The 22,636-nt window shown below is 36.9% G+C and overlaps 1 protein-coding gene across 3 annotated transcripts in view; it reads right to left on the bottom strand.

The window, feature by feature from the left end:
• The window catches only part of LOC135324441 (secretory carrier-associated membrane protein 1), a 41,334-nt gene that overhangs the window by 4,904 nt on the left and 13,794 nt on the right, over nt 1-22,636 (bottom strand). For all 3 annotated transcript variants that reach the window (XM_064500765.1, XM_064500766.1, XM_064500767.1), the window contains exons 3-8: nt 14,114-14,212; nt 13,729-13,840; nt 10,309-10,437; nt 4,009-4,168; nt 1,866-1,967; nt 181-298 (exon numbers count right to left, since the gene is read on the bottom strand). In XM_064500765.1, coding sequence (XP_064356835.1) covers nt 181-298; nt 1,866-1,967; nt 4,009-4,168; nt 10,309-10,437; nt 13,729-13,840; nt 14,114-14,212 — 720 coding nt within the window. The remainder of the gene's footprint in view (nt 1-180; nt 299-1,865; nt 1,968-4,008; nt 4,169-10,308; nt 10,438-13,728; nt 13,841-14,113; nt 14,213-22,636) is intronic.

Genomic DNA, 22,636 nt, shown 5'->3' with positions numbered 1-22,636 from the left:
CTATAAGTATAAGTAAAAAAGTACTATAAAAGCACAGTTGTTAATATGTAAGGCAGAGCTGTAAAAGACTAGTATATCTTTTAATCCCCATTAGTTTGTGAGAGAGAAACTCTCTCAAGCAGGAAAGTACAATCCAGATCAAACACAGGAAACAGAAGTGTGGAATAATAAGTAGCTTACCTTTTTAAACATAACTAATGAGATAACAGCAGATGCTGTGAAAAGTGCAGCTATGATTATCATCATAATGCCAACAGGGATACTCTTATTAAGACCAGTAAGAGATGAAATCCACCCACTGAAGAAAAAAAAAAAAAAGGCTTTATCAGCACAACACATAAACTGTTCAACCACAGGTATCCACCTCTAGAGAAGCTTTATAACCTCCTGGTTCTGATCAACTTGGAGTATTTTGGATGAAAAAGTCATGAAAATTATAAATGAGCACGTTTCTATTTTATAAGTGTTTTGAACTTCGATTCTATTTTCCCAATGTATGCAGTGAAACTATGTGCAAAACCTTGAGAAAGGTGATTATTCTTGAGCAGAGTGGTGATGAAAGGAGAGACAGAGAGACAGAGACGACACTAGTATAGCAATCTACTTTAAAGATCTCCCCATTCTTAAAAATCTTAACACCAACATAAAATTATAACACCAAACTTGAAACCACAAAAACAGGAAATTAAACGTTATCTTAAGAAAAACACAACATTAAGAGGGAAGAGATTCTGTAATTAGCATCTTTGGATGATCTGCCTGCTTATCTTACCCCTTCCCTACGAATCTGTGAAAAGCACACTCCACATACTTGAAGAGCTGCCCCTTAAAACTACCTTACTATTTTGTTCATGTCAATCAAGAAGTATCTATTGAAAAGCAAAACACTGTGTTTGACAGCAAAAATAATACACGTTTTTTCCTTACACCCCAGTTCTAAACCAATACTGTTTTGCCTAACTTGCATACATCTGGAGGTTAGCTGCAAAAAACACTCTTACACAGAAATATCATTACTCAGCTACAAGAATGCCAGGCATAGCTCTCTGGCCTATCAGTGTTTATGTGCTTTTAGTTAATTCAAATTCATTGACCTTTCTTGCAAGAGTGGTGACTTTGATTCCAAACTACTAGGTTTTCCATGTAAAACCTAAATATTAGACCTTGAAGCTTCAAATAGAAACTGTATTACAAGTAAAAGTAACTTACTTTGGGTTGCTTTATGGAAAACAATTTTTAACTTACAAGCATCAAGAAGAAAAATCAACTATTACAGAATAAGGAGGTGATTCAGACAAAGAGACTAGCTTTCAAATAATATTAACTTAAATGAAAGATATACCACTATATTCAGCTGAATACAGTGTCCACTCGTTCTTCAAATTTTAGCCAGAAATTTCATTGGTAAGTATATTAATATTATAATTACAAATAACTAATGATAGAGAATAATATATAAACAGTACATTATTACCACCTAAATCATTCTCATTTGCTCTTAGTTTTGTTGTGTCTTTATTCTAAATATAGAGCAAATAACATCTCCACATACCACTGAAATAGAGGAGGTAATGCATAAAAGACTAGTTCAAAGTGGCTTACATTAAAGGATAAGATTTTGACCAGCCTAATAACAGAAGTACCACACACTCTGGATATCTTTCACCCACTTTTCCCAATTAATTAAGAACAATCTAAGAATGCTTTTTTGAGTGCTAAACACAACAATTCCAGTGACACAAGATTTTATTGGGAAAAAAAAAACCCACAGAGTCTATGCAGTTTCTGTATCAAATATGAGGTTTGGGTTTGTTTTTTTTTTCTTTTTATAGATAGTACAATGCTACAGAAAGCAGAATACTCACCAGTTTCCCCACCGTTGGAATCCTGCAGCTTGAAGTACATGTACAGCAAACTGACAGATATATACAAAGAAGAACACAAAGAATCTGAATGAACTGTCACTCCTGAAAGAGGGGAAAAATAAAATTAAAGCCACCAGGAAATCAATGCCTTTTGACAAATACTGCAGTACCAATGTAAAATATTCTTGTGATATGAACTACAGGAAACATGGTTTAATCTATTGATGGTAACTTGAAATATCAGGCATTAATTCTGTGGTTTTGTAAAGTGTTTATTATGAGAACTGTTTCTTCCATAATACAGTATTTTTGCCTCCTGCATCTCTAACAGAGGTAAGAAAAGCAATATACTATTCCTTGGTATGCATCACAATTCTGTTCCAAACATAGCTGGGTTTTTTATGACTAACCAGGTAAGTTTTGCTACAGTGCTTGAAGAATGGAAGTCTGCTCTATTTTCAGGCTGATGTTTACAGCACTGTCAGTGTGGGCGGAAATTCTTTTATTAGTGAAAGGAAATAAAATCTAATATGGAATTATTAAAACAAAATGCAGATCAGAATACTGAAGCAGCTGTTCTTTAAAAGCAAAATATACAAAATATGCTGGCTGTTCAAATTACTAAAATGCCAGCTTGACAGAGGCCAGAAACATTTAAGTCAATCAGAATATCTAAAATAAATGTACAAGCAAAACTTGTAATAAAGACTTCATCTTATTATTATCAAAACTAATAATTACATGGTATGCTTCCTGCCAAAGTTCTAAAGAAAGTAAAAATCACCGAAATAGTTAAGAATGTGGATCCACATTTTGCCAGTAACAGTGCTTTTTGCAGAAGAGGGTTTCTTAATTTCTATTTATTCAACCTGTTCAGTTCAATAACTATTTCATTTTCAGCTGAGAAACTGAATGAAAGTTGAAAAAGAAAGCAGTAGTTTTCTTTCTCCAAACAATCAATGTTCACTAAGAAAGGCTAACATCTGCTAGATCTAAAATCCTGAACAATAATGTAACACTGTGAACACCTCCTCCAACAAATCAGTTAATTTTGAAATAATTATTATATATAAAACAACACTATTAAAAGAGAACATGTAAGGTTTAAAATTAATTAATGAAAGCTACCATTTTAAAATGCTGGTGATTTTCTATATTTCCTATTGATCTCAATTTGCACCCACACTGTGATACAAGTCATGAACAAAATTTAGTCTAGTAAAAGAAAAATATGCTCATACTTTAGCCATAAGAATATAAGAATTGAGCACATGAAACTATAAACTATGTAACTGTTCAAAGATGTGTGGGTACAGCAATATATTCTTGGTTAGCAAAAAACCATCTAATTTAGCCTAAAGGTTATGTTCATCTGCAGTTAATGACTATCAATCTTTCTCAACAAAAATTAGTGTATTTAAATTGAGTTTTCCAATATCCTGAATTCACTTCAATATTAAAATCAATCCACAAGAAATACTGTAAGAGTATAAGATTTTAGAATGTCTGTATGCTATTTTTCACCGAAATGCTCAATTTAGCATGCAAACCAACCACAGCATTTTTAAACACAAAGATACTGCACCTCAGGCTTGTGAAATCTGAGAAATCCAGATTGCTAAAAGCTGTAGGAAATACTGGAGTTTGACAGCTATATACTTGCTCTACTTGTTCTTAAGAAACTCAGTCTACTGCAATAACAGATGCTGTAGGTTACTTAACAATGTAAAATTTTAAGTGTAGAGTTTTAGCAAGTTCATTCAGCAAACCAAACATGTAATAATATACCCTTAACTACTAACCTACTCAGATTCTTGATGTGAAGGGATAGAGAATTTAATAAGGATTTCCATCAAAAACCTTACTAGCCCAATACAAAGTTAAATATTTCCTACAAATGTTATGTCAATGGCAGAGGCAATAAATATTTTAAATATTCCATGATATTCCTAAATGTTGCCATCTGCTTCAGATACAGCTACTGAACTAACGACAAATACACTACCTATTTCTAATGAAAACATGTTGAAGGATTATCATAAAGATAATTGAGCAAATTCTATTAGAAAATTAACAAATTTCAGCAAATCGATATATATATTTATTTATTTTTCAATATCTTAAGCCAAGCTGAAGCTGTTACCTGAAAGCTCCATAAAGTGGTCTGTACCAGCAGACAAAAGAACAAGGAGTAAAAAGCAAGAACCAGAGGATACTCAATCCAAAATCAACTCCTCGTGTCGGATCAACATAAAACCAGGCCAAACATCCAAAGATATTAAGAAACAGTGTCACTGTATGGACTGTAGAACCAAAACCAAAAAAGAGTCTTAATTAAATTATGTTTATACAATGAATTATTTCAACTGCTAAAATAATACCCAAATAAATGGAGCACTGTAAAGAAAACATAGTCATGCTAACAATAAATCAATATCCCCTCTGCAATAAGCCAATTGTTTTTTACATAGTTTTCTAACTCTCAGGTAAAGTCAGAATTCCTAAGTGAAAGTAATGAACAAGAAAATCCAAGCTATAATAGAAATCATATAAGGTATATGGTGAAGGAAAAAAACCTTTCACAAAACATTTTCATTCTTAGGCATTTCCTAAGAGTAATTTCCAGCAAAGGCTTGATGCCTAGGGCATCAACTAGTTAAAAAGAAAATTAAAATAATGTAAAAGAGGTTTCCACAGCTGCAGTAACCAGTATTTCTTCTACAGCAATTACTGGACATAGATATTTCCACTTTTTCAATACCCAGGTTATTTTCTCTTACAACCAGGCAACTAAATAAATGTAAGACCTTACAGTCTTTTTATTACAATATGTAACTACTTGATTTTTTTTAAGAGAAAAGATTACAAGTGATATAAAGACAGCATAAAATTATCACTGTACACGTTCTAATTTAAAAGAAAAAAAATCAAAAATATCCTTTTAGATAAAAACTCTTTGTCTTACACAGAAAAAAGCAGAAGAACTACTTAGTAACAATGTTTCTCAGTAAGACAAAATCCACGAGGAGCTGTTCTAGAACCCTAAATCCATTTGGCATATTCAAATATTTCTTAGACCAATGGTCTTTAAATCTGCCTCTTCAGTAGCCAAGCCTTAGATCAATACTGGCATTTTCTCATTGGCAGATCATATTAGAGGATAACTATCTAAGCTCTGCTGAAGCAAATGCACTGGCATGATGACTTCACAGTTAATTTCAAATATATTTTTCTCTTTAACAATAGCAAGAAACATTGCAACTACTATTTTCATGCTATCTGGCACAGCAGTTAGTTCTGCCAGACACTTAAAAGATGAAAATGCATTTCTCTTTCAGTTCAGCAATACCTAGTGATTCAGGAGTGATTCTGTTGTCTCAAGGACAGTTTCTGTACTTGTGGACCAGGATAAAGTACATTATTTATGGTTAAGAGTGCACAAACAGTTCCTTGCACCAAGAGTTATTTATTTATTTATTTAAAGTTCAGAGAAGCATTTTAGTCATTCAAAATTATAAGTTCTCACAGCTCATGTTATTCCTTACAGGTTTACTTATTTATTGCTTCTCAGAGAAATATAGAAAAGCTAGGTAGCATAAAGGGTTCACAACAAAAAATAAACAAAGTCTTGGTTTTGTGCATACATTCACATTCTCACTAATCCACACTGCCTTTACTAGGAAAGGTTAACAAAAGAGCTGGTAAGTTTATATAACATACAAAGGTTCTAAAAAAGGCTCTTCAAAGTTTTTTTTTCCCTCTTAACTAGTACTTAAATAAACCCTAAATCATCTTACTGGGAAAAAAAACTTAAATTAAAATGCCCACATCTTTACATGAAGGGCTTAAGAAACTCAAAGCACTTTTCCCTCAAAGAAATCACATTCTCCTGTAAGAATCATCAAAAATGGAAGACTTTGTGCTTTTTAAATAAAGAGTGTAAAATGCATTTAAATAGTTTAGTATTGTTCCAAGAAGTCAGCAAAGCAGGTCATTTCAGAGATTCTGTGTGCATGCATCACAAAGTACAACACAGGATACAAATCCAAATCCATACCTTTCTTTGATAAATAAGAGACTTCACTGAGTGGTACTTATTTTTCATTCCAGTCATTACTGGAAAAAGGAAGACCTCACTGGTTACTAGAAAGGTCCAGCTTCTGCTGGAATTTGAACTTTCGGATAGGCTGTACTCTTTGCAGTTCCACAGGTAACAGGACAAGTTTTAAGAGAGCACTATCAGTGCAGAAGAGGGTTGAAACAATGTCACACATGCCACTGATACTTATTAGCACAAAAAAACTGGTAACATAGTGGTCTACTTCAGTACTTCAATGCTGTTACAAGTAATCTAAATTGCAAAAACTCAGTAGCAGCAAACTACAGACAAAGACACAGGACTTCACTGACTGTTCTCTCTTCCCTCCACTCTCCTTCCTCTAACTCTTGCAAGCTACGGAGAGGCATTCATTCTTTGAGCTGGTGTATTCACTAAGTGACCTATATAAACTTTCCCATTAAATGAGAAGACAGATGTTTTTATGTTCAGGGTAACAGTTTTAAGTATCTTCCTACTATTGGTCTCTTCAAATTCAAGTGTGATAGAAGTTATTACAAGGTAACGACTACCTGAGGGCTGAAAGGCATTAAGGCTTGGGCAGCACCCTGTATCACAGAACATCTGTATGACAACAACTTCAGCGCACCAGCACAGCTACAGCCATGTGAAGTGACCTAAGAATGCCCTTTTCTAGTTTAGCTGAGGAAGAACGTGAGTTTAAAAAAGAACACTCATGCCAGAGTAAGAGTGAAGAGTGAGAAATTATATTGGTTTAATGAAATATTCAGACTCACAACTTCATTTTTATTAGTGTAACTTCCTATCATAGAAGAATCTTACTTAGATACACACTCTCCATCTTAATTAACTGTTTTAGCACTCATTAGTATTTGAAAGTGAATTCTGGATAAAGACCACAAGTTACACTGATCTATTTGACATCTACACTATAGAGATTATCTTGCAGTCCCATCTGGGACTGTATGAAATAGATTTTTGTAATACAGTTCATTTCAGTAATGTTTTATTGAGGCTTTTCTGAGGAAACCAAAGTCCTCATTAGGATACACTGAGCAAAGAACGAGCTTTTCCCCAGGAATCGGCTGGACAGTCACCCGGCAGTGGGATGCCTCAACTGGAACAGAATGTCCCTAAAATGGAGAATTTTGCTGCCACATGACAACTGGTAAGTGAGGAAGAAGCTGGTGAAGTTTGATCGCATACAACTTCAGATCATATGAGAGTGGCTTCAGTTATAGTCTAGCTTTGGTTCCTTGTCCATTCTGCTCTTTTTAGTTTGCATGAGAGAGAGAGAGACAGCGAGATGCAAACCTTCTTCTGCTGACAGAAGGATGCAGGAACATGAGCACATCCTACCATATATATGAAGGTTTTTTTTTCTCTCTACCCAGTATATTAAGACTGCTGAAATACTGGACACAGTCCACACTGTCTGATTTTGGATGCTACACACTAAAAAAACCCGTAATAATCTGGAGTGGATGAAATGACGAATCTACAAGACAGCAACAAAACAATCAGAAGTCTAGAAAAGATGACCTACAAAGAAAGACTGACTGAACTATGCTAATTTAGCTAAAAGAGGATGACTAAGGGGAAAAAATGTGTTCTCCATAAAAACAGTGGACAGAACAACAAAAATAAATTACAGTAAGGGAGAATTAAATTATACGCTAGGAAACATCTTCTAATGATAAGGATGGCAACATACTAGAACGGGCTGAGGCCGGGGGGAGCTGGGAGTTTACAAATTATCCCTCCTCGGAGGTCCTCAAAAGCAGGCAAAACAAACATCAGCACAGACTGATACAGGTGCTACCGATCATTTCCTCAGACAGAAGGAGGGATGAAACAAAACTCTCCTAAATGGAATAAATATCGTAACAGTTGACACCTTAAGGTAGATTTTCATCAGAATCTATAGCTTAAGTCATTTGTCTTTAAAAAATTTTTTAAGTCTTGTTCACAGAAAAAGGAAAACACTCACAAACAATACAAAACAACAAATCCAAATACCTCAAAAACTTTCCATGAGATTAAGCAGCTCTTCAGTTTTAACTTCAAAAAGGAAATATTCCTTGAAAATCAGTACTGCTTATTTTGCATCCTACCAGGCTGTGGGAAAGTAACTGAAAAACACAGGCTTTTGAGCCAAAAATGTTTTTTGTCAGATAAAGGTCAACAAACATGGGGCACTTCACTAGTAACAGTATACAAAGATCTATAAAGCAGTGCTCAGGGCCACCAAGCCAGCAAAACTGCCCTTCTATCTGCAACCTACTAATACAGCAATGGGTGGTAAAAAAAAGACAGTACAGGAAAGCTCCCCTCTGGTAGCTGACAGAAACCACTGCTCTTTGATTGTTGTAGTTCACAAACACATGAGAGCGCTCAGTCAGTTAAAAAAAAAAAAAAAGGGAGGGCAGTCTCAGAAGAAAAAAACTCTGTGCAGAGAGAAAACCACATGAAAGAATTAGACCATTCTGACTTCTGATACCAACAGAGAAAAGGTGGAGAAATTCACTGGGACTGGAATACAAGCAGACCTCTATTCTCATACAAGGAAGAGTTTATTGATCCCATAAAAGATAAGAAGGTTTCCTCAGAAACATAAAGACTACGAATAAAGATATTAAAATTGTTACTAATCAAGGCAACACAGAAAAAATGAAATAGAAAGGGTGAGTTCTTAGGGTTGCTGAAGAGGGGCAGGAAAACTAACCTACAATTATGAAGTGCTTAGCAGCTGGAACTAGATTTATCTGAATGTCATTATCTTCATGGACCTCTAGGCCTTACAAGACCTAGGAAGCTCTGTAAAATACAGAACAGAGCAACAAGCAGAAGCAGGTTGGTTTGCTGTGGCAATGAGTGCATCCCTTAAGGAAGCACAGCAACTCTAATGAAGCATGAGCCAAACCATGTAGGTATATCCCTGAAAAAGAGGAGTCACAAGCACTGACTGAACAGCCAGCCCTAAGGCAGGGAGCTCTGTATTCAACCATTATCTTTAGCCTGCAATATTCTTCAGGCTTCCTCATTTCGTTTTTTCTTTTCCTTTAGTATGCCCTCTTACTTCCTTCCTTAGTGATCTCTAAGACAGAGATAGAGAATGAGGGCTAAAGAAGGAAAAGAACAAGGAGACTCAGTTAAAATCTCAGTCTACCTAGAATAAAATCTGTCAGCTTAAAATGAAGGCAGAATTCTCATCTGTTTTGAAATATTATAACACCACTGTTTTCTTAATTTATTGCCATAAGAAGGGAAAAAAAGAAAAAGAGTATTAATACTCCAATTCTCATTAACCAACTTCACTTTGCGTTTAAAACATACAGCACTTTTAGAACTCAATCCTGCAAATGGCCAAAGTTATTAACTATTCTAAAATTTTGGAGCCCATGATTTTAGACTTGATATGAATCTTAAATGTCTGTCAGATTTATGAGAGTGACTAACCTCACATTCTACAATAGGATTTATTCAGTTACTTATTTGAAGATAGTAGATAAAGCTGTAGATAATGAAGTGAAATTCACTTGATTCAGTGCTGACTGCTTATTTTACATGATTCAAATATATGGTTCAATCACAACAATAAGGTTACCAAATTAACAGGTAAAATATTCAGACCTGTTAAATCTGAAACCCTGAAAAAAATACAGAAAAAGTCTGCAATTCACATTCCCTTAGCAAACTAAAATATATTTAATGGCATCAAAACAGCTAAACCTTTGGAATTTCCTCAGTCTCAGGGTACTTATTAAGCTCTCATCACACTGGACAAGACAGAAGAAACAAAGGTCATGGCATTTGTACATTTGATTCATCCAGCATTTTTCCTATCAAAACACAGCACCTGAATGAATGCAAAATTAACCCCTCAAAGACCGTTTAGAGCACTTGTGCTGTACAAAGAATAGTTATAACATGGACTGTTTCTTCTGCTAATTTATGTTATACTATTTATTTTTCTAAATAGACTAAAACTGTATTAAGTTTTAGACAAATGAACATTGCACGTTTTACACTCACAAGTCTCATAAATACTGTGAATTAGATTTCTTAATATATAAGCTGATTTTAAAAACAGTAAAACTGTTTTTTAGGTAATAAATGCTCAGAGATTGTTTTATTACAACAAAGATATTTTAGGGTAATACTTTCCCCTTTCTTCCATCAAAGTTTTTTATGAAATAATTCAATACTCTTAAATATGAAGCTAACACAAAGATTTCACTTCATCATCTGACTTCTGGATTAAAAAATACATTTCTCACTACAGATGTTGCAAAATTCAAATTAGCAGGCATGGATCATCAAGTTTGAATAGACATTTTGTTTTTTCTGTTAAAAAATACTTACACATCCACAAATAGTACATAATCTTCACTGTCTTCTGGAATTCTACAGGAATGTCCACAGAAAAGTCCTGATAGAAACATGGACCCACTGGAAAATTCTCAGGAAGAGGTGGCCAGTTATTTTTTCTACCTGCAAATCAGGAAAAAATTTTATAATACTCTCTGTATTACTCTCTGTATACTAGAAAGAGATATGCACTTGAACTTGTTATGGTTCAGTTCAAGGTTGTTTTTTTTTTTAATGTACAAGTCTATAAATAATCTGGGCTACCAAAACTCAAGAGCTTTATCAGCAATCCTCACACAATACTGCAAACAAGCTTCAGAAACACAGCATGATGAAATGTAGGCAGATCAAGGAGAGTACAATATTTTACCTATGCAAAAGACTAAACAGGCATCATGTGAAAACAGAAGTCTTGCCAAAATCCCAGATTCGAAAAATGGCAGAAAAACTATTTCTCAGAGTTCCTTGACTTTTACATGCACACTTCCCTCAGTCCCCCCATACTTTGTGGAACACAAAGACTGGGGAGTGAAAGGCAATTTCTATATTCAGAATCCTCCTATTTGTAACACCTACATATCTCTAATGCTTGGAACTGGTTCCCAATTTTACCATCAAAGCTTTGCTTAAAAGCACATGTGCCTGAAGAAAGACTTCTACTAAGATGGTCTCAACTACAATTCAAAAAGATGCCCTACAGCATCAATATATTTTGATACAAAGTTGAGTGATAAAGTGAGGACACAACCAAAGACAACACAGTGTCAGTCACCTTGGATTTCCTGTACACTGATCTACTCACATGCTAGAGTATACATTCTGCTGAATGCAAGTCATAACAAGCGCATTCAGAGATTCAGCTGAGATAGATACAACAAACCTTAACAATAGCATTTCAAATTCTGAATGCCATAGGTACATTAATCACCATATTCCAAAAGTGGAGCTAAACTAGAGGCTAACCTAAAGACTTCTTTTGAAATTCTGACAAGCTTTTGCTTGCAATTTCTATCTTCAACCATAGTTTTACTAGCAGTTCGTCTGGTAAGAACAGAAAACTTCCAGACCTAAAACACTTGCATTAAGTTACCTCTTTCCCCATTCAGACAAGATGAAGGTGACGGTTCTGTCCAAACAGGTCTAAAACACTGCTGTGTTTTCTTCCTCTCCTGACTGACCTTTTATCAATTTACCAAGCCATTGGGAACAGGTGACTTAGAGAGGGAGGATACAGAAGGTAACCAAGTAATATTCCCCTCCATATTAAAAACTATTCCGGGATTTCTTATATAAAAAAATCTGACAATTCAGATCTTTATTCTGCAATATATGGGGGTTTCTCTCAGGGCTGACAGTTTCAGGGCACAGTTATAGAAAAATTCAGATATGTTACAATAATTCAAGCTATTACGTAAGAATAGTATCTGATGTGCTTTTTTTCCTCCCCGTTGGCCCAGCTATCAAAATATTCAGCTAAGGCTGAAAGACAGCTTGTTGAGATGATTTGACATCAAAATCCAAGTGCTCTTTCTCCAAATACTCTTTGGATACTCATATTCCAAGATCAGAGCTTGACTGAGCAAAGAGCTAGCTCAGAGTTATGTCGTTCAACACAATGAGCTACCACCTTAAGGCTTATTAACACAACTTCAGCGATATGCCTACACTTCGAATGAGGACATTCCCAAACCAGCTTCATGCAAGCACAGTAAGGGTTTTTTCAGCCATGATGAAATGAACCAGCTAAAATAGGAAGCAGCACAGTTTAATCAGCTCAAGCACAACACTGCACTGGACTTGAGCTGAGAAGTCTGAAGGCACCAACCTGAGCAGACCTACCAGCTTCAGCATCTTTGCATTGCAGTGCATTACATTCAGTTAAAATATCCTACATGTAAAGCCAGACTTTTAAATTAAATGCAAATAGCTAGAGTTCTATTGCAAAAGACCCTCTCCTTCCAAACAAGACACCTCTATAGCGTTTCAAAAGGAGTTTGAAGGAACATGCAAAAGAAAGAAATCAATCAGAAAAGAATACTGTTGTCCTCAGTCACAACATACAATTCCTGATTTGCAGCATCTTTTACACAGTCATTTGGTTAAAACCTAATTTCCTCTTTTAGGCTTTAAGAGCTCTCTCTTCTCTGTTCAGCCTTCCTAAAGAATCTTTTAGATTCTTCACACACTCCTCAAGCACTTCGATGTGAACAACTGCAACCTCATGATGATAGTAAATAATCACTTCAGAGATCGTAAAACATGCATGGGGTATCAGAGTTATGTTCCTTAAAATACAGACGAATGGAAAAAACCTGTCCCTAAAGCCTGGAAGAGATGAGTAATCAATACAGAACCATCAATAAAAGTTACTGAAATTATATGAAGGGAAATATATGGATGTTGAAATGAAAATATGACAAAACAAAATCATTATCTAGGAAAAGAAATATAGAGATTTAATTAAAAGAACAAAAAGGATAAATACTGAGAAAATAAAAATTTGTAATGAAGGCACAATACCCACCACGATTTTTTTCCTTAAAAGAAGAATAGTGATTCCCCATTCTCAGATATTAGCACCTGACTGCCAAGAAATGCCCTGAGATTTTGAATTCCTAAGCAATCATGCAATCTGAAATTTTACTATTATATGTTACAATTTTGATACGAGCAAAGAAAATAACATGCAGAAATACAACTGTCTGAAGTCTAGATATAGGTGAAAATAGCACACAAAGTCAAACTTGTGTGCAGTATTTTAGCATATTTGGGGGGGTTTTTTCCTGATTTCAGTCTGAAGTTCTTCCTTTTGAAAAGAAATATTCCCCATTTATCTATTTCTAGTAAAGTATCTTCAGTTAAGAGGATGCAAATCTTTCCTTTCAAAAATTGCAGCGCGAAAACTGATGGTGTTGCACAGCACATGACAGTTTTGGCAGAATGAGGCACTGATCTTGATTATACAAAGTGTCATAGGAAAAATTCCTAACAGCTATACTCTTTCTGCTATTTGCATAGAATGTGATGTCTATAACATAGAAAAAGATGAGAAAATCTTTCAAAGCAGGAAAGTTCTTCTATAGCTATAAATACTAACAGAATAATCAGTTGTTACTTACGAAGTTACTTATAGTTCTTCTTTTCAAAATGGTCCATTTCTAGTTGATAGTATTACTCAGATTTTAACCAAGAACAAAAATAGGTGACAGCAGACAGTAACAAAGGCCACATTGAAATTTGCATTATGAAATCTTGCACAAGACAGACCAGTCACATTATACATCGTTGCAAACGACATAAGAAACCTTCTCTAGAAAACCCTCCGTGACCTGTTTTACACTGCGACTACAAAACAAAAGCAGTTTCTAAGAAAGTTAAATTTCTACAATCTAAAAAAATATTTTTTATACATACCCCCCTGCTGATTGAGACTCTGCATTTCCCTTTCTCTGCGATCTAGTTCAGCTGCTTTTCTTTCTAGTTCTTCTTGACGCTTCAGCAGTTCTGCCTGGGCCAAGGCATGCTCCTGAATAAAACAAGCATGGCTAGATATTGCTAAAAGTATGAACACAGAATAAATATTCCAAGTCTGTTTTCTATAATTATGCGTCTCCAGTGATGAACAAAGACTGACCTAATATTGCATGAATGCATACAATAACTGTCTACCTAAAAACAGTATTCATTTTCCCAAATCATTAGGAAAGTAATGCTTTTTCATAAAAGACACATTGTTCCAGAAGAGTGTTTATGTGATTATAATTAGAAGGAACCTACTGCCTGAAAGTTACAGACAAACCTTTGCAATTTGTGTGTAAGCAGGTGGTTCTTCTGTTGGTTTCATTATTGCTGGCTGGGTACTGGGTACATTAGGCATTTTCACATTTCCTGGAGGAGGCTAAAAAAACAAAAGACAGTTTTAAGGAAATAGTCTCCTATTCTAGTAAGCATTTTTTTATAACTCTGTAAGAACTAGTCCAGCTGTTTTAAAGGAAGCATTACAGATAAACTGAAAATCTGATACATGGCTTGCAGTATTTATGACATTTAGGAAGGAGAAGCTATTCTACGTTGCAGTGTTTTGTTTGTTTGTCTTTACAGTGCACTGTTTGCCATATACACACGTGGCATTTTATGAATCAGTATAAACAATCTAATTTTATTCAGACATGAATATGGATAAGGACAGTTACTGCTTATGGGAACTGCAGGATTTAATAGTGATCTGCTCACATTCTCAAACATGATGATATCATCTATTAATAATACCTTCCAGAGCTTTCTACTTAACGAAGGTTTATATCACTTGCTTAACCAGAGAAACAATGTACCCTATTAAATTTCAAATTCAGCATCCATAATCTAATGCTTAACAATATCAGTATTTACTGTAATATCTAGTTTCAAGCACCACAGGCAATTCTGTAACTTGCTCTATCTATGAGAATACAGCTTAAAAGAAGTTTTTAGTATCTCTCAGTTTTTTCAGGGGTTGTTTCAGTCCTCTCCTGCTTATTTCTATGTTTACCATCTCCTCTGTATTTCTTTATCATATCTTTATCTTATCAAACCAAGGAAATAGCTACTGCATAGATTGAAAGCTGTCAACTGAGCTTTACCAAAGCAGATCAGTTCAGTCGTGCTATGATCTTACTTCATTCTTAAATGTGCTTGGGGGAAACCTACAATTTACATCTTGCTTTGTGTAGTGCTTGCAACATGAAACACTTCCCCGTTCTGTGATCTGGAAGACAGAGGACAATGTGTTCCTAACAAGGCTGAAATCAAGAGCAAAAATATGGAGAGAGGTGTGACATTTTAAATATAAAGGCACCTCAAAACACATCAGAAATCATAACTAAATACCGCTGACTTGGCAAATGATGACCTGGCCCCGCTTATCTGCATCTTTTCCAACCATTTTTTGACATACACAAATGAAATACTCTGAGGCTGAAATATCATGCCTTAGAAACTACACCTATCTGTAACACTGCAGCATATCTCAGCAATTGCAGCTATTTCCAGCATTTCAGAACTATCCTGCCACCTTATACATCAACTCCTAATAGAATACAGAGATATCAGAAAGGTTTCATTCCTCAGAAATACTCAGTGATTTACACTTTTCATCTTAAAAATGATTGCCCAGGACGAAAATAGCTGAACTTGATTAGCGATAGTTACTACCTCTATTTCTTACGTTAGAGCCTTCTGAGGTAAGAAAGAAAAACTCTTGTATGAGAATTCCTACAAAAACTAGACAAGAGTCTTATCATCCTCTCTTTCAAACATAAGATCTTATGAGCCCTGCACTAAAATAACAAAAATCTGCTGAACAGAAACTCTATGGCTTATGTACTGTAGGCCAGAGCAATGCTACAAAAGCCAAAAAAAAATCTTATTGTAGCTCTGTGGCTGAAGCAACAATGGGTTTGAAAGCATAACTGATGAGCAGCTGGCTGCTAGACTAATGAGTGAGACTGCCGACAGTCCCCAGTAAAGACTCCATTAGCCCTTCACAGACACCTGTAACAGCATTTAAAGATAGGCTGGCAGACTGGAAAATGTTCAAACAATGAATTTAAAGATAGTTAGCTCTCGAAGACACTTAGCTGAAACAGCCTGCAGTGCTGCTAATGACTGGAACAAGCATATATGTGCTTATGGAACAGACTTCCAGACTGTTCAGACCCCACCATGCGCTAGCTGGCCATCCAAATACAGCATTAGAGTTGCTAAAAGGCCCAGTGCCCAGAGTGTGCAAATAAGAGTGGGTGCTCCCTCGCAGAAGTGACACTAGAGCAGCGGACTGCAGCCGGGAGCTGTGCACCCTGGAATTCTAAGAAAGTCAGGAGGGGCCAGGGGATGAAATAATTACCGTAGCCGTTAAGAAAAGTTATTAAGGCCACTGCCTCCAGCAGCCTCCAGTAGACTCCAAGGCCCAGGGACTCCTCCTTCTCAACTGCTGAAGCACAGCCCATTGCAGCCTGAGACTTTGAGGTCTCTCCACCCCAGGCCGATGGATGCGGCTGCTGCTTTCCCGTTTGCTGGTTCAGACGTTAGCAAGGCTGAGCATGTATCCCAGGGAGGCATACAAATATATATATGCATGCCCACTAACATGGCCAGCTATGCAAACTGCCACAGATAGAGCACTACCTTTAAAAACACTCAGATATAACACTATCAGAACTCACATAAAACAGATACAGGTACAGACAGCCAAGTCCTGCTCCTCCTCTGCAGATTACCATGATTGCAGTTCACTACTGAAAACGCATGTCCTCACTCTCTAGATTCACAAGTACACCCACATTCTCAGATCCCTCAAATATCTGCAGGGGCTCTCAGCCCAGCTAATATCCTTGCCTGGATCCTGGGCCTCTTACCAGGTATATGGGTCTCCTACCCCCCAGCTAGTCCAGCTTGATGCATGCACTCACATGCTCATCTCACAAGCATCCCCCTTCACTCCACAGATCCCTTGAATACCAGCACAGGTTCTCAGCCTGCCTAATATGCATGCCTGGACTCTGGGCTCCCTTACTGACCTTTGGCTGAGTCTTTCCAAAGACAGTTTTTCCTTCTATTCATCAGCTAGCCCAGCCTGAAGTTTCCTAATGAATTACATGCCCACGCACATTGGACTAGGGGAAAACACATCCCAGACTCAGGTTCTGTGATGAGCGGTCTCCACTGCAGTTGCTGACACTTAAGACTTTCACTCACTCAAGTTACTAGTACTACAAATGCATAGGCCCCTATCACCCATGGTCTGGCTCCAGTTGCTGACACTTGATTTCACCCCACTCTGGCCTCCCCAGCTGTCGGCACCCCAGATGCACAAACCCTACGACTTGCAGTCCCTCTAGTTGCTAATGCTGGCACCGTCATGCACTCCAGTTGCTGGCACCGCAGACACACAAGTCACTATCACCTATGGTCTGACTCCAGTTGCTGGCACGTAATACCCTCAGCTTAGTCTTTCCAGTTGCCGGCACCTAGACATTGCAGCATTCACATGGGATAGAGAGTGAAATTACACAGAAAGACAGTTAAGAAAGAGTTTAAGAAGATAGGACAGTCATCAGGCACAGGGCTCAGTGGGACAAGCATACTGACCAGCAGCTACTTATGCATAACTGGCCTCTTTTATCCTTCCTCTTCTTTACTCCCCTCCCTTGTTCCTCCCTGGTCCCCCTTTCTCCCCACCTTTTCCCCTTCCCCTAAATACTGCTTAATAAGCTTTGTGTAGTACCCCAAGCCCCCTCAAATATCCATAATACTCATGTTTGTCTAGTTTCTCCCTTCTTATCTAAGTTCAGGTTGACCCTCTTCAAAGTTTCTTAGTGGCCCTTCAATTAGTGGCTGAAGAGCTTAAGTCTTCATTATTGGCTCTGTTACTGCTTGTCTAGCAGGTTTGTGTGTCTGTATGTCTGTTCATCACTCTCCTGGTTACTTATTATTCCCTTTGAACCAAACCATGATAGAGATTTGCAACTGAAAGACAGTTTGGGGGAATTTGCATCATGAGTCAATCATATCATCTTCTCCCCACATATTCACTATCTCATAAATCTACTGAAGTTAAGACAGACACAAATTTCTCCACAAATGCACGTGCTTGTGCTTTTCTTTTCTTTTCCTTTTTTTTTTTTTTTTTTGTGGGGGGTGGGGAAGCATTGAGAACTGTTTTTCATAAAGTTTTTATCTACTTGCCTGGTATAGAACTTATACTTTCTGGTGTCTTAAATCCTTGAATCCTTTTAAGAGCTTTTTCTGAAGCGAGTGTGATAGTCATCACTTTCACTCCTCCGGTATGAGGCTGACCAAAGTACATTCTAACTCAGACTGAGCAGTTTCTCATTTTATTTTCCTTAACACTCAGCAGAATACCATTTAGTTCTGGCACTCTATTGCTTTTCTAGAGTCTGTTCCATTGAGAATTCAGTTTTAAAACATTTCCCCTGATTTATCACTTGTAAAGAAGCATTTCATTTATCTTTTTGCTACAGCATTATCTTCTATTAGTACTCTCACAACAGGATCACCTATTGACCTCAAAGCTGGCAGAAGCTTCCTACTTCCAGAAAATAAAATTCTCCAACTTATTCTATAAGTTGTCCCTCAAAGCTTAGCTTGCCTAAAGGCTGTCTTACTCCAATAACGTACACAACACTGCTGTTTAAATTGATGGCAACAAAAGGCTAGCATGCTTAGCCTCTTCTTTGGTGGTATACACTTACTTAGACACCTTAATTTAAAATCATTTGCCACAACTGGTGCACAATTCAAGAAAAAGAGAGGATTGCTTGTAAGGAAGACAGAGGTAGTAAGGCGGGGGGGGAATATGCATCTGCTCCAAACATTTGTTGTTAATTTCACTGGGTACCATGCTAGGACTTCTGCTAAGTCAACACATGTTAAGAATGAAATCCCAACAAGAGCTGTGTTCCAGCCATTGTCTTCATACGCTACAGCCTGTTAATGAAGAAATGCTGCTATATCACAGTAAGGACGATAAAAGCCATGCATGTTTTTGTACACTATGTTTTCCTAGTTACTTATTTCAGCTTTAGAATGTGTGCGCAACAGAACAGAGTACGAGTGCTCAAATGTCGCTCTAATGGTAGAAATTAAATGTTGCTTTAATGTGTTGATTTTCGAGGTTACTAGGCAAAGATCATAATTCAACACGCAACAGCCACATCTATCATAAAACATCTTCTGTAGATTAGGAACATAATGAAGAAAATAGCCAAAAATGGTTGCATTTTACAATCAAGTTGGCACTAAGTCTTCCTACCAAAAGTATTCACTTTTTCAACCTTAACCAAAATTGAGGAGCAGTGAAGAAAAATCGCACAACTACTAAAGATGAAAAATAAAAGTATTTATCTGCCTTAGAAAAGAATTCAGCTACAAAAGAGATATGGCTGTACTGTTCCCAAATTTTCCTAGAAGCAAGAAGTACCTTCTTTGATTTCTCTTCAGTATGTCTTCAAGCCATGCATGGTACAGCACAGCTGGAGACCTGCATACTTCAATAAAAAACCCAGCTGACACAAGATTATTTGTTATTATCCTTACATAAATAGTAAGGAAAGGGTACAGGAAAGAAAAACCAGCAACAGCAACAAATTGGGGATGAGCGGATGTTTATTTGTGATAACATTTTGTTAGAAACCAGTTAACTTTTTCATAAAGCCACAAATAATTTATTTTGGCCTATAAGTATTTCCCAATGTTTAGCAATCTCTGGAAAAACAGAAGTTCAATAAAAATGCATGCAAGGGCAAGCAAGTAACAAGAACCAGGGTGGAAGTTGTGCACATCAAACCTTAAAAAAACAAGGTACTCAAAAGAAGTGTTGCATCACACATGCAATTAAAACATTCTCAATAAAAAAAGAAACAATCATTTATTAGCTAGCAGACAAACCAGTAAGGCAGACAGTTATTTATACATTTATAAAAAAGGGCAATACAAAGCAAAATTTCACATGCTAATTTGCACAAGTGTCCCACATCAATTTCCAAATATACCATAAACACAGGTTTGCTCTTATTGCCATCTCTGAAGTCAGCCTGAAAAGAATTAAGCTAACTTTATAAAAAAGGTCTAAAACAATTCTGATAAAAATCCTTACTGACACATTAGATAGCATACAGCAGGTTCTTCACAGTCTAAAATGGCAAAATATTTGCAAATTGTTGGATAAAGAGTTGCCCAAAATGGCTTAAGCGTTGTTGCACAGGATGCAAGAAGTCTAAAACTAGAGGCCTTTTAAAAATCATTCTGGAAGGCAGTATCCCAGATTTAAGTCTTTAAAAGGCTGGCATGGAACATGCATTTAATACACACAAGAACTGCACACAGTAAGTTTAAGTTCATTGAGGAAACACTACTACCAAGTGATCAGACTAGAGCTACAGTCACACAAGCAACTGATTTGCTCTCTGACCAAAAGCAAACAACTAAGTTCTAAGGTCATCTCAAATATTGTCTGCACAATAGGTGTTAGTGGGAGACATATACTGGGTCCTGAAAACAACTGAAAATCCTGAAGCTGCCAAACCAGGTAACTGAAGAAATTAATTTTGAGAAGTAATGGGAATTTTATAAAGCCACTAATGTTCATAAATATTAAATAAGCAGAACAGAAATTCTCATGTTATTTTGATTTTTATTGTCACAGTATTTCTACGAATAAAAATGCAGAGGCAGCTTTGAAAGAAACCAGTGAATCTGGCATTGCCTGTTAACTTCTTTAACCTTGACTAACATCTTATGATAGAGGCAAAAAACGGATTGAATTTGATCAAAGGATGGGGGTTTTTTTAAGCACAGAAATCCATTATGCATTTTACTTTTGGTGTTCAAAGAATGCTAATGCATAAGTGTTGACTATCTGTGTGCAAATCAAAACAGGAAGGTTGACTGCTGTGCCCATTTTACTTCAGTGTCAACTGTAAAGTTAAGAGCTGATGCAAAGCCATCCACTTTTTCATTACTTAGTGGAAGTGTTTGGCTAAGTGAAGGAAAACAAACAAGTGTGGCTATATCAAAACTGAATTTATTTTCAAGCCAAATATATCCCATTCTCAAAGTTTTCTTTGAAGGTAAACACAGGAAAACAGTAGGTCAAGTAATGTGTACTTGCTCTCATACTTGATTTCAAAATTCCAACAGCATCAATAAAAAAAGCTGCCTAAGAACCAAAACCAGCCAAACAAAATGAGGAAGAAGAAACGACAGCTCAGTATCAAGGTCTGAAGTGATGGAATTGTCTGAAGTCTGCCCTACTGAGCTGAGGTTCTGAATACAGAGATGAAACTTTCTTGCCTGAGATTTGCCTCAGAACGCCTCTTTCAGGAATCCATACTGGAGCACCCCAGCTACCACCATGCCTTCTGTATTCTCAGAAGTAGATGGGGAGACAGTCTTCTCAGGTGGCTTCAGGACAGCAGAAATCATTCTTCTTCCTTTTCCCCTTAAATTTTGCAGTCCAGTCTATCCTTCTGGAAAGTTTCAGTCTCACATCAGGTGTAATAAAGATTTGAAAACCAGACTTGAGCAGTATATCAGGCAAATGCAGCCAAGTTCTGTCCTAATTAATGTGTAATTTACAAAGTGTAACAGCTTAAATGTACATGGGGCTGTTGGGAAAAGAAGGATGCTGCTGGTTTTATTACACAGGATTAGATTTGTTGGAACACAGCAAATTCTATTTGGATGTTGGGGGGTGGGGGGAAATCACTCTAAGAGCTATCAAACACCCAAACAGGTTGCCCAAGGAGGTCATGGGATCTTCATCCTCTGATATATTCGAAACTCATCTGGACAAGACACTGAGCAGCCTCATCTAGTTGGACCCACTTTGAACAGGGTGTTGAAAAAGATGACCTCCAGAGGTCCCTTCCAACCTATCAGTTGGCACTTTGTTTTGTCATACCTGTCCCAATGCTGTTGTTGCCTAGCCCGATGCTCAGAATTTGGGCACAGCAGAGAGGAATCTGACCATTTTACAGCCTGGATAGGACTGAGGAGTACCGACAGAGAGACAGATGAATGGTCAGCAATTCCACCTTTTATAATGATGTAACTCTATCACTAGTTACTCAGACTTGTATTGTGAGCACTGCATTGACCTTCAGTCTTCACTGCATAAGAGTTATCATACACCACACACATTCAGCCATGGGAACCAAGTTTAATATTTTTACAGAGACCTTACTTCAAAGGCCCATGTCTTTGACTCTCGCAGACAGATTACAAGGTACTCATATCAACCCTGAAATTCAGCCTGCCTCAGAATACAGCACCCTTTTTGTCTTTCCTTCAAATGGCACTGCCTGGATAGGCCTTTTTATTTTATGTCTTACTGTCAGAGCTACACTGGGTAGAGATGCGAATTAACATTACTTCTTCTGATGTTGGCTGGAGATAGATGGTCGAAAGAAGTTCTTTTGAATAGATTTCCCCGTGAGGCTAGAGCATTTTATTTACCTTGAAAAGTACATTTGTATCAGAAGTGTGTGTGTGTGTGTGTGGGGGGGGGGGGGGGGGGGGGGCGGGAAGCTTCCAAAAGAAGCCAGGTGTAGCTGACCAGTTTTTCCATTAACTCTTCATTGTGTTCAGATGTAAAATGTAAGAAGGGGAGCTGTCCAGGAATTTACTGAAAAAAATCAGTTAAGAGGCCAGCTTAAAAACACAGTATGCATGCATTTTTTTCAAATTTGTAATACATCCAGATTGAAAGTTCATGCTATCTGTATTACTGCATCTATACATGCTATACATATATAGACACACACAC

This window comes from Dromaius novaehollandiae, chromosome W, assembly GCF_036370855.1.
Source record: "Dromaius novaehollandiae isolate bDroNov1 chromosome W, bDroNov1.hap1, whole genome shotgun sequence".
Classification (NCBI taxonomy): Eukaryota; Metazoa; Chordata; class Aves; order Casuariiformes; family Dromaiidae; genus Dromaius; species Dromaius novaehollandiae.
This window is presented reverse-complemented; position numbering and strand designations above follow the sequence as displayed.